This window comes from Otolemur garnettii, unplaced genomic scaffold (genome assembly GCF_000181295.1).
Source record: "Otolemur garnettii isolate 467f Iridium unplaced genomic scaffold, OtoGar3 scaffold00010, whole genome shotgun sequence".
In the NCBI taxonomy this organism is placed as follows: Eukaryota; Metazoa; Chordata; class Mammalia; order Primates; family Galagidae; genus Otolemur; species Otolemur garnettii.
The window spans coordinates 15,264,454-15,276,049 of record NW_003852405.1 but is presented as its reverse complement, the minus strand read 5'-3'; the positions used below and the strand labels follow the sequence as shown (position 1 = coordinate 15,276,049).

At 40.5% G+C, this 11,596-nt stretch overlaps 1 protein-coding gene across 1 annotated transcript in view; it reads right to left on the bottom strand.

Moving 5' to 3' along the window:
• GCLM (glutamate-cysteine ligase modifier subunit) overlaps positions 1-5,734 on the bottom strand; it is a 17,044-nt gene extending 11,310 nt beyond the window's left edge. Inside the window, exons 1-2 of the mRNA XM_003784144.2 lie at positions 5,184-5,734; positions 798-863 (exon numbers count right to left, since the gene is read on the bottom strand). Coding sequence (XP_003784192.1) covers positions 798-863; positions 5,184-5,309 — 192 coding nt within the window. The 5' untranslated portion in view covers positions 5,310-5,734. The remainder of the gene's footprint in view (positions 1-797; positions 864-5,183) is intronic.
• Between the last annotated feature and the right edge of the window lie 5,862 nt (positions 5,735-11,596).

The window sequence follows — 11,596 nt, the reverse complement described above, 5'->3', positions numbered from 1 at the left end:
AAATCAGAAGCATATTAACTCATGTTTACAAGATTAGACAAAGTAAATGGTGAGGACTTTCCCATGACTCTTGAGCACATTCAATGCCTAGCACGTATCAGGGGTTCAGTACATGTTTATAGATCATGCACAAATGGAATAAATTTCAGAGAAACTCATTTCAGAGAAAGAGATTGATTTGAATAAATTAATCAGTGTCTGTATAGTAGCTGTAGAGTTAGACTTGTAAATGCCCAGGGGAACAAATATTTCCAGCACATATCCTCTTCCATACTTTAAAAAGTAGCCTATGAAATTTAACGTGACTCTTTGGCTGAGCTGGATTTTGAAGAGTGGTTTACAGACAGTGTTTTGTGTATGTGTATGACCATTTGTGATAACAGCCATTTACCGACATTTTATGGGACATACTTCCTTATTCCTCTCATCAGAAACTGACATTTGAAAAATGTCTAATGACTCTGTTACTGGGGTGACAGTCTACAAAAGCAATCTACCAACCAAATGTTTGATAATTATTCCTCTACCAGACTAAAAATAAACTGGAATAAAATACTGATGATGAGGACACTGGGGTGGGAATTAAACACATGGATCCTAGATCTTCTCTAATTCAAGAGCTGATTACAGAGTCCAGCTTAAGCTTACGAGATCAAACTGCCATCTCAGCAAATTAGCCACAGAGGTTTTATGGCTAATTGCCTATTTGACTTCCCTTACAAAACTGAGGAAAATAACTTCTCCTTACTTCACTTCCCTTTTGACCTGCACCATTTCTGTAGTCACGTTCCACTTACCCTGACCAACTCTGGGCTGATTTGGGAACTCCACTCATTCAAGGTCTTTTGGATACAGTCTCGAAGCTGCAAAAATAATGCATTTTGAAACTGTTAAGCTCTATACGCTTCTGCAATAAGATGTATTAGTTTCACCAGCAGGAAGAAAAAGATATCAATAGGAAATACCATAGAAACCCCAATTTAAATTCTACAGGGTGTCTGTTTCCTTCAATATGAATTCAGACCTGTTTTTATCTGACTCTTACTTTTCAAATATTCTTAAGCTAAATATATATAGTATATATATGTATACTATACTATGTATATGTATACTATAAATGTAGTCTAATTATTTTTACAATGTTTTTGTATCAATAAAAATTTAAGTAAACTTTTGAGACATAAAAGTATTCATAAAGAAACAAAACATTTTTCAAGAATGAAGTTTTTTATAAACAGAGGAACTTGGATTCAAGCCCAGGCCACCTGATGAGAATTCACATTAACCACCTCAAAGACAAACAAATGTTAGAGAATTAGTGTGAACAGAGGAACTCCTACATCAGATTCATTTGTGCTGCTTATTAAAAATTCAGATCCTAGGCTGGGTGTGGTGGTTGACACCTCTAGTCTTAGCACTCTGGGAGGCTGAGGTGGATGGGTAGTTTGAGCTCAGGAGTTCAACACCAGCCTTAGCAAGAGCAAGACCCTGTCTCTACCAAAAATAGAAAAACTAGCCAGGAGTTGTGGCAGGTGCCTATAGTCCCAGCTACCTGGGAGGCTGAGGAGGATCTCTTGAGGCCAAGAGTTTGAAGTTGCTGTGAGCTATGACACCACGGCAATCTACCCAGGGTGACAAAGTAAAACTCTGTCTCAAAAAAACAAAAAAACAATTCGGATCTTAAGCCCAATCCTAGATCTCCTGAATCACTTTCAAAGAGCTGCCAGAACTTTCATTTTAACAATTATAAGTAATCACTACGTACTCTAAAGTCTGAGAACCACCAGTATAGATAGATCTTGCAGAAGTCAACTTGTGTAAGATAGTCCGTAAGTTATTTCCTAACACTGAGGTACACGCTTATAACCTGTTTTCAATGTTTTCTTCGATAAACAAACAACATTACACTCACATTATATAGTACCTTGTAAATTCATTGGTTTATTCATCTTTGTATCTCCCATGTCAGTGTATTTCAAACTTACTTGACAGTAGTCCAAAGTAAAACATTCACGTAGTAACGAGGTTTTGTAGACACGTGATGGAACAAAAACTTCACACAATGAAGTTTTATGCTCACTACATGGCAAGCACTCTTACGTCTTTTTCCCCCATTATAAGGGGGTGCCAGTTCACATATGGATGAACTATATAATGCTGAAGTCAGCCTTAAGTGCCTGTCACCAGACTAGTGTATTATACTCAATAGGTACATTTTAATCCCCCCTTTCCCAAAAGGATTCTATTCTATTAATTGTACAAAAAATAAACTGCTCCATGATTTGCTAAACTGATTTAGGACCACTAATGGACCAACATTAGCAATTTAAAATCACTCCCTTACAGCTAATCAAAGGCAGTGTTTTGCATCCTGCCAGCAATCAATAAAAAGAGAATGAGTAACTCTAAGCAAGCCGCTGAATTGCAAAAGCACTTTCCTAATAGCCACAACAGACACTAAACTTCTGAACTCATTATCTTAACTATGATTGCTGATGAAAAAAAAATAATGCAAGCACTTTACTGCTTTTATCTCAGTACAGATTACAAAGGACTAGTTTATCAATTTAAGGACACAGAGCCATTTATGTTAAGATTTATAATTTACGTGCTATCCATAGTAACCCACTTGGATTCAAGTTATAAGGTCTGTATTTTTATACAGACTATATTTATAGTCAAACTTAATTTAGCAGGTGAAAATTAGTTGATAATCATTCCGGACAGAATTACAAGTCAATATTCTCTTAAAAATAAGAAAAAATTGAGGCAACAGAACCAAGTAGAGGCTAACAATTGTACCATAAGTGGTTTGACTTTTATCACAAACTTGATTTTTAATCTGGTAAATTATATGTTACTCACACATTGACTGAACATTAACTTGTACTTTTTTGTTCTCTGATCTTTTCATTCTTATCATATGCACATAATATCACTGAAGATAAGTCTCACCATAATTTAGTGTTCTCATTAGATCTGGAGTTTTTGTAAGAGATTTAAAAATACCATGATTCAACTGGTCAAACACCCTTACAACAAAGTACTGGGCAAAGCACGTCCAGCCCACTTAACAAAGAAAGAGTCTGATTTCATAAAATTCCAAGGAAAACAAAATTTGTGGACAGAAGTCACACACACTAGAACCAGAAGAGAAATTTTAAGGAATTTAGCTGAACTCTCTACCTAATATGTAAATTTTCTCAATAATGAGTCATATACTCAGTTTCTTCAATCTCATCAATGAGGTTGGGCTGTTTTACGTTGTACATCCCGATTTGGGGCTCTAGTTGTTACCAAGTTCTTTAACAGAAACAAAACATGCCTCTCCCATTCCAACTAAGTAGTCATAGTTTTCCTACAATATGACATCATTCCTTTAAGTTTTTCTCAAATGTTTTCTATTTTCTTTGTTTTGTTCTACTCTCATGAAGCACCCTAAATAAAAACAAAACTTAGTCCTCTGAACAATGTTTTTCAGACTTTGGGGTGTGAGTGCATTAAGAAATAAAATGTTTAAAAATTCAGATAGAAAAAAATCAGAATACACAAGGGTTAACATCTTTTTATGAAACCTTTGTTTCAGATAAAGATTACTTTGTGTAAACACACGCACACAGATGTTTAACTATAAACTGCAGTTCTCACTGTGCAATCAAAAACTCTGAAACTTTAGAAGAATGTGTTATGAGATAAGACAGAAAATTTTACCCAATATCAATATTCATGCAAAATGCTGTACTGAGCAATCACCCTCAGGGCTGGAAGAAATTAAAAGTTTACATACCAAACATAGAAATGTTTGTCTTTGACAGAAATAGTCAAAGTGGGTGGTTTGAACAAGACAAAAACATACTAACTGAGAGGGAACCAGAGTACAGAAGATGGTTCGGATACAGAGTTGTATTAAAGTTACAATCAAGAGTTCTCCTCTGGACTCTCCACACCAGGCCTGGGCACAGGTTCAGTGCTACTGTGAAGGATGTCATGGGCTGCTAGGCAGACATCACTAACTAACATCTCAGAGAACAGCAGACAGTGCCTAGGGACGCAGCGGGAAACATCATAATATGACATAGTTTAAGAAAGTTTTTTTTCTTTTAATTAAGAATTCTTTTATCTTCCTGACGGATAGGGAGAGAAATGCCTGTATGGAGAGCATTTTCATGTATCATTTCTTAATTCTCACAACAACCTGATGAGAATTACCCAATTTAAAACTATGTAAACAGAGTGAGTCTAAGTAACTTTTCCAAAATCACAGACTAAATCTAAAAGTTTTATTACGTTTTAATCACTGAAATTGTCCCATAATCACCAATAAGCACCACGTACACAGTCAGTGGATGACTATCCGATTAGGAATAGCCAGCAAAAAGTATTTAACAAGTGTAAAATTCCAGATTAATCTCTGCCACCTCCAACTAGCGATTAGTCTTTCCCCCCAGTTTTTAAAAGTTACTTCTTATTGATATATAATGCTTGTACATATACATGTCATATTTTCTTACACGCAGTGAACGTGTTATGATCAAGTTTGGGTATTTAATGTATCCATCAGCTCGAGTATTTAGTGATTAGTCTTTAGGTGAATGGGCAGATCGATTTCCAGAAAAAACCAAAACAAAACAAAAACCACATACATTATACACACACCCCTTACTCCAAAGCCAAATTTGAGCGTTTACTCATCTCCCACACGGCAATAAACTAACGTCCACATTCTAAAGTTAAGCGTACTTCATCTGAATCCACCAAAGGCTAACTTCTGAAATATTCTTTTACCTGGACAGGGTAGGGAAGGAAGAGACGGGGAAAGGGACAGAACGATGAACTGGCCCTCTCTGACCCCGTGCCAGGAAGAGGGACCCAATATGTAGCGCCTTTGAGACTTAAACCATACCAGCGGAAAGCACTGAGAGAAGCGTCACTTGCTGCGCAGTTGCCTCCGTTGTTTTTGGCTCGTTGTTCCCGGCAGATGTGGACCCGGGATCCCTCTGACATCCGTCCCAGCATCCTCCCGCGGGCGGCGCCCAAGGTGCGCGGCTGCCTCCGCCAGCACCCAGAGCCCGGCTACCCACCCCGGCCGGCCGGCGCTTCTGCCCCCCTCGGAGCCTCCCGGCCCAGCCAGCGGCCTGCCCGGGGAACCCCGCGCCTCTGCGGGCAGCGCTCGCCGCGCTCACCTCCTCGCTGTGCGTGGACGGGCACTTCTTCCGCAGGCGGCCCCAGTTCAGGAGGTTCCCGGTCTGCAGGTGCAGGGTGCGGGCCCGCTCCAGGAGCGCCCTGGCTGCGCGGCTGTTGGTGCCCATTGCAGCGGCAGCCCGAGGGGGCCAAGCGGAGACGAGGCCGCGGGCCGGCGAGAAGGCGGCCGGCCTACAGGACGCGGTGCCGGAGGCCCGAAAGAAGCCGAGAGGCTAGCGCGAGGCTGCCGACTCCGCGCGCCTGCAGCCCGGCCTGCGCTCAGGCCCGATGGAGGCCGGACGGCGGCGGGGCGGCAGCCCGGGAGGGAGGCGCTGGTGGCTGCGGCTCGGGCTACTGCAGCCGCCGCAGGAGAGTTGACTCTTAACTGAGCAGTTGTTTCCTGGAAGACAATGACTAAGCAGAAATCGCGGCCGAGAAAGTGCTTCGTAACCGTTACTCGTCCCGCGGCGGAGCAGGGGCGGGGCGCCAATGAGCTGCGGAGCGGAGGCCCGCGGGTGACTGGCCCTCGGCCTGCGGCGGGCGTGGCGGCGGGCGGGCGCGCGGGCCGAGAAAGCGGGGCGGCGCGGCTAAGGCAGCGCGCGGCAGGGCTCCCCCTGGCGGTCAGCGGACTGCGCGCTGGTCGCCTACGTCTAGGGCCGTCTACCCGCGCTCGCGGGCTCCCTTCTCCGCCAATGGCGGTCCCCCTGACGGTTTTCTCAGACACTTCTGTATTAAAAGAACAGCCAAAGCGGCTATCAAGGCTTTGAATACTAGCTGGGTTGAGTTCTCAGAAGCAGGTGTTAATGCACAAGCGCGCACTTGTCTTTCATTTTCACTTTGCTACCTTCCAGGACCTTCCCCTACCTTGCTAATTTTCCTTCCTGCCCATGAATTAAAGGCAGTTTGTGAAATCAAATAATAAGACTTAATCTTGAGAAGCTTAGACTTTAGTTGCTTAGATAAGGCACATGAAACATTAAGCAGTAATGTAAGAATATCATAAGGAAGTTAGTTTTCAAATGAGTTCAAATTCTAGAGGACAGTTCAGTCGGTAAGATCCAAAAAGGCTTTGGAGATGGCTGTTTTTCTTTAATTTCATGTATATTCACGTAAACTTTACTTGGTATGAACATGAAATTGAACGTTTATTGAGATTTCCTCAGGAATCTTTCACTTTTGTTGGAGGGAATCAGATATGTTAAAAGGCAAAATGGGATTCTCATTATAAGAGAGTCAAGAGCTATTGAAAAGAAAGATGAGTTATAGTTGGCAAATTAGTAAGAATTAGGTGAGGATTGGAAAAGAAGATCCTTCCAGGTGGTTAAAAATTGAGCCTGATGTTGAGTAAATATTTGTGGGCTGAATAAGTGATGGTAAGAGTTCATTGAAGAGAAAGATAATCCTAGAAGCAAGGACAAACACAGGCTACTTTAATTAATGTAAACATTTGATTTTAATGCCCAATTTGTTGTGGCATCATTTCTTGGCTTTTTATATATCCTCTCATACCGTGCAAATTACACTTCACTAAAGCTTAGAGGTTACATCTCCTAAACTATTAGACCGGTCTCTTTGCTGGGAATTTGCATAACATTTTGGTCAAGAATGTTGGCCCTCAACCCGTATGGCTTACAAACCCGACTTCACCAGGTGCTGGATATTGTATCTTAGACAAGTCTCTCCATATTTCACTTTCTCCAAACCAGGAAGATAATAGTTTGAATATAAATATAATATAAAACTTCTGATAATTGACCATTTTAAATCTACAGAAATGGAAAGTCCCTATAGTCACCTAATATATATAGTATATACCACATAGGATACATGTGAGGAGTTAGTGGGAGAACACATAAAAAGTCCTTAGTGCAGTAATAGTAAACAGTAAGTGTAAACTCCTATTATTAATGCCTCTACTAATGTCCCATGATGGCTTTAGCTAGTACAGTTTCTGTTAGGCCCTCACCTCTAAATAGAGAACTAAAGCCTAAAGATTACATTGTAGCTGGAGATCATTTAATGTTATATCCATGTAGGGTTGCTAGTCAACTAAATAACTCCTATAGGAATAGCAGACTATAGTAATAGCTGTTGTAAAATATGCTTGATATCAGCATCTATCCCTACAGCAAATATTTAGAGGGCTCATGCGATAAAGCCTAAGAAAGCCGATCGATGTTATGGCTCATACTAGTCCTATATAACCAAATGATTCCTTTCCCCTCCCCCCCAGAATAATAAGTTACAATATGTGAGATTATTCCAAAACTGGGTAAAATAAGAAAATATACTTCTGGATGGCAAATAAGTCAGAGTAAATATTGGTATAAAACTAGGTCTCCTCCTCCAGTGGGATCAAAACCCATGATATTAAGCTTATAGTTAATAGTATGTTAATATTGGCCACCAATACTGGGAAAGAGGAATAAAAGTAAGGCTGTGATTAAAACTGATCAGACAAATAATGGTGAAGCTTTTATGTTAATGATTGTTGTAATAAGATGAATAGCTCCTAAAATTGATGAAACACCTGCTAAGTGTAATAAGGAAATGGGAAGATCTGTGGAGGCTCCTGCATGCACTAGATTTCCAATTAAAGATAGGTAAATGGCTTCTTCTGTATGAGAAAGCAAGCAGATATAAAATGATGGTAGAAGAAGCCAGCCGCTTACATTGTTTATTCAGGGAAATGCTGTATCTGGTTTCCAAAACATTAAGGGAACTAGTCTGTTACTGAACCCTCCAATTGTAATAAGTATAACTATAAAAAAGATTATCACCAATGCATAGGCAGTGATGATAACATTGTAAATTTGATCATCATCTAACAAGGCCCCTGGTTGACCCAATTCAGACTCAATTAAATGATTTAGGGGCAATTGCTACTACTCCACCTCAAGCAACAAATAGTAAATGAGGTGTGCCAGTATCTTTGTGGTTTGTTGAGAATAATCAATAACTAATTAACACAGATATAAAGATAAAATGGCTGAATAAGTTTTAGACTGTGATCTAAAGACAGAAGACAGAGGTTGAACCCGTTTGCCAAGTCTCCAGATGAATATTCAAATTGATTGCAAATTCTTTTTTTTTTTTGAGACAGAGTTTCACTATATTGCCCTCGGTAGAGGGCCATAGCATCACAGCTTGCAGCAACCTCAGACTCCAGGGCTCAAGTGATCCTCTTGCCTCAGCCTCCCACGTAGCTGGGACTACAGGTGCCCACCACAATGCCCAGCTATTTTTTGTTGTAGTTGTCATTGTTGTATAGCTGGCCCAGGCTGGTTTCAAAACCATCAGCCTCGATGTATGTTAGCTGGTACCATAACCACTGTGCTATGGGCGCTGAGCCAAAGATTTATTTATTTTAGAGACAGAGTTTCACTTTGTCGCCCTTGGTGGAATGCCACAGTCTCATAGCTCATGGCAACTTCCAACTCTTGGGCTCAAGCATCCTCTTGCCTTAGTTTTTCTATTTTTAGTAGAGACCAGGTCTCGCTTTTTGCTCAGGCTGTTCTTGAACCTATAAGCTCAAACAATCCACCCACCTCGGCCTCCTGGAGTGCTAGGATCACAGGCATGAGCCCCCACGCCCTTGATTGTAAATACAAAGGGCAGCTTTAACTCTGCCAGCTGCTTCTTTCTTTGTTAATCAAGGTGGTGGGAGGAGTAGATTGAAGCCACTTAATTAAGGGTAGTTACCTGTTAACTGACTTTCTGTGGGATTAGTTGCTGCCTATTAAGGATTTAGCTTAATTAACATGTTTAGTTTGCATTCAACTGATGTAAGGTGGGGTTTTGTAGTCCTTATTTTTTCAGGAATTAAGCATTAGCATACTCACTTAGGGCTTTGAAGGCTCTTGGTCTAACCAAAATTCTTAATCCAACGTTGAGAATATTGGTGCAAGTGGGAGGGAAAAGGTTGATAGCATTACATATGATGAAAGAAAGAAAGTTTAATAGTTTTGAATTGCCTCTGTTGCTGTGTTGTTGGTTATTGAGAATATTGTTAATGATGTGGAATAAATTAATTGTGTATAAAAATAGAATTGAATAATTTTCAATAATTGAAAAATATAATTGAATAATTCTATGACACCTACAGATGTTGGGATAAAAATGCTGTTTTTGTTAATTCTTGAGTAATGATTCATTTGGGTTAAAATTCTGAAGGGGGATTGTAACCCTGAAGATAATAGGGTTATAAGGACTATGAACCTTATTAGTGGTAATTTATTTTATGTGTGTGATAATGACAACGTGATAGAAATGTTTAAATTGAGTACTATGAACACAGTAATTGTTAGTATGGTATCAATTATTGGATTTGACCTTATTGTAGAACAGTTGTAGATGAGGATGGCTGCTATTCATTCTATATGAACAAATAATGAATAGGCTAGGATTTTGATAGTTGTGTCTGATTTAGCCCTCCTCAACCTTCTACAAGACTTAATATTATAGTGATAATTAATATACCAGTAGTATTATATTTAGGTCAGTTGATGATGACACTTGAATAGGATTGAAATTGATGCCAGTTTTTGTTATGTTGATAGAATTATGCCTGATATTAGTGGAATTCCTTTTGTTACTTCTGGAACTCAAAAATGGAGTGGAGAGAGTCCAAGTTTTATAAATTGGTGCCATAGTAATTATTAAAAATGTTCTTGGGTTGGGGATTTTTATGATTGTTCATTGCTCAGAATGTAATATAATGTGTTAATAATGATACCTACTATTAGGGGTGTAGATGCAGCATCTTGTCTTAAGAAATGTTTAGAAGCTGATTTCTTTTTCTTTTTCTTCTCTTTTTTTTGTTTTTTGCAGTTTTTGGCCAGGGCTGGGTTTGAACCTGCCACCTCCGGCATATGGGGCTGGTGCCCTACTCCTCTGAGCCACAGGCACCGCCCTTTTTTTTTTTTTTTTTTTGAGACCTTACATTAATCTGACTTTGTCACCCTCAGTAGAATGCCATGGCATCATAGCTCACAGCAACCTCAAACTCCTGGGCTCAAGTGATCCTCTTGCCTCAGCCTCCTAAGTAGCTGGGACTACAGGCACCTGCCAAAATGCCCAGCTATATTTATTTATTTAATTTATTTTTTTGAGATAGAGTCTCAAGCTGTCGCCCTCGGTAGAATGCTGTGGCATCACAGCTCACAGCAACCTCAAACTCTTGGGCTTAAGCAATTCTCTTGCCTCAGCCTCCCAAGTGGCTGGGGCTACAGGTGCCTACCACAATGCCCAGCTATTTTTTGGTTGCAGTTGTCATTGTTGTTTAGCAGGCCCAGGCTGGGTTCGAACCTGCCAGCCCTGGTGTATGTGGCTGGCACCCTAAACACTGAGCTACAGGCGCCAAGCTGTGAACAATGGTCTTTGATATCATTATTCTATTTGTTTGGAGACACCATATAAGATGGTAAGCTTAATCAACAAATACTGTGTGCATTTATTGACTGCAGCACCAACCAGCTATTCCGCCATCTTTCTCCCTTTCTTTTAGCCTTCCTATTCCCTGAGACACAACAATATTGAAATAAGACCAATTAATAACCTTATAATGCCCCCTAAGTGTTCAAGTGAAAGGAAGAGTCATACATCTCTCATTTTACATGAAAATCTAGAAATGATTAAGTTTCATGTGGAAACCCAAGAAAGGTCAAAAGCTAGGCCTCTTCTACCCAACAGTTAGCCATGTTGTGAATGCAAAGGACAAATTCTTGAAGGAAATTAGAAGTGTTTACTCCAGTGAGCACACAAATGATAAGAAAGCACTGATACGGAGAAGTTTTAGTGGTCTGGAGAAAAGATCAAACCAGCCACAACGTTCCCTTGAGTGGAAGCCCAATACAGAGGAAGACCCTAACTCTTTTCAGTTCTATGAATGGTGAGAGAGGTAAGGAAGCTGTAGATAGAAGACAACTGGGACCCTAGCAGAGACTCGTTCAAGTTTAAGGAAAGAAGCTGTCTCCATGACATAAAAGTGCAAGGTGAAGCTTCAAGTTCTAATGTAAAAGCTGCAGAAAGTTATCTAGATCTCACTAGAGTCATGGATAAAAGTGGCTACACTAAACATGGGATTTTTCAGTGTATACAAACAGCCTTCTATCAGGAGAAGATGCCATCTAGGTCTTTAACAGCTTGAGAGGAGAAGTCAATGCCAACTTTAAAGCATCAAAAGATAGGCCAAGGCTTGGCGTCTGTGGCTCAAGTGGCTAAGGCGCCAGCCATATACACCCAAGGTGGTGGGTTTGAATCCAGCCCAGACCTGCCAAACAACAATGACGGCTGTAACCAAAAAATAGCCAGGCGTTGTGGCAGGCACCTGTGGTCCCAGCTACTCGGGAGGCTGAGGCAGGAGACTCACTTGAGCCCAGGAGTTGGAGGTTGCTGTGAGCTGTGATGCCACAGC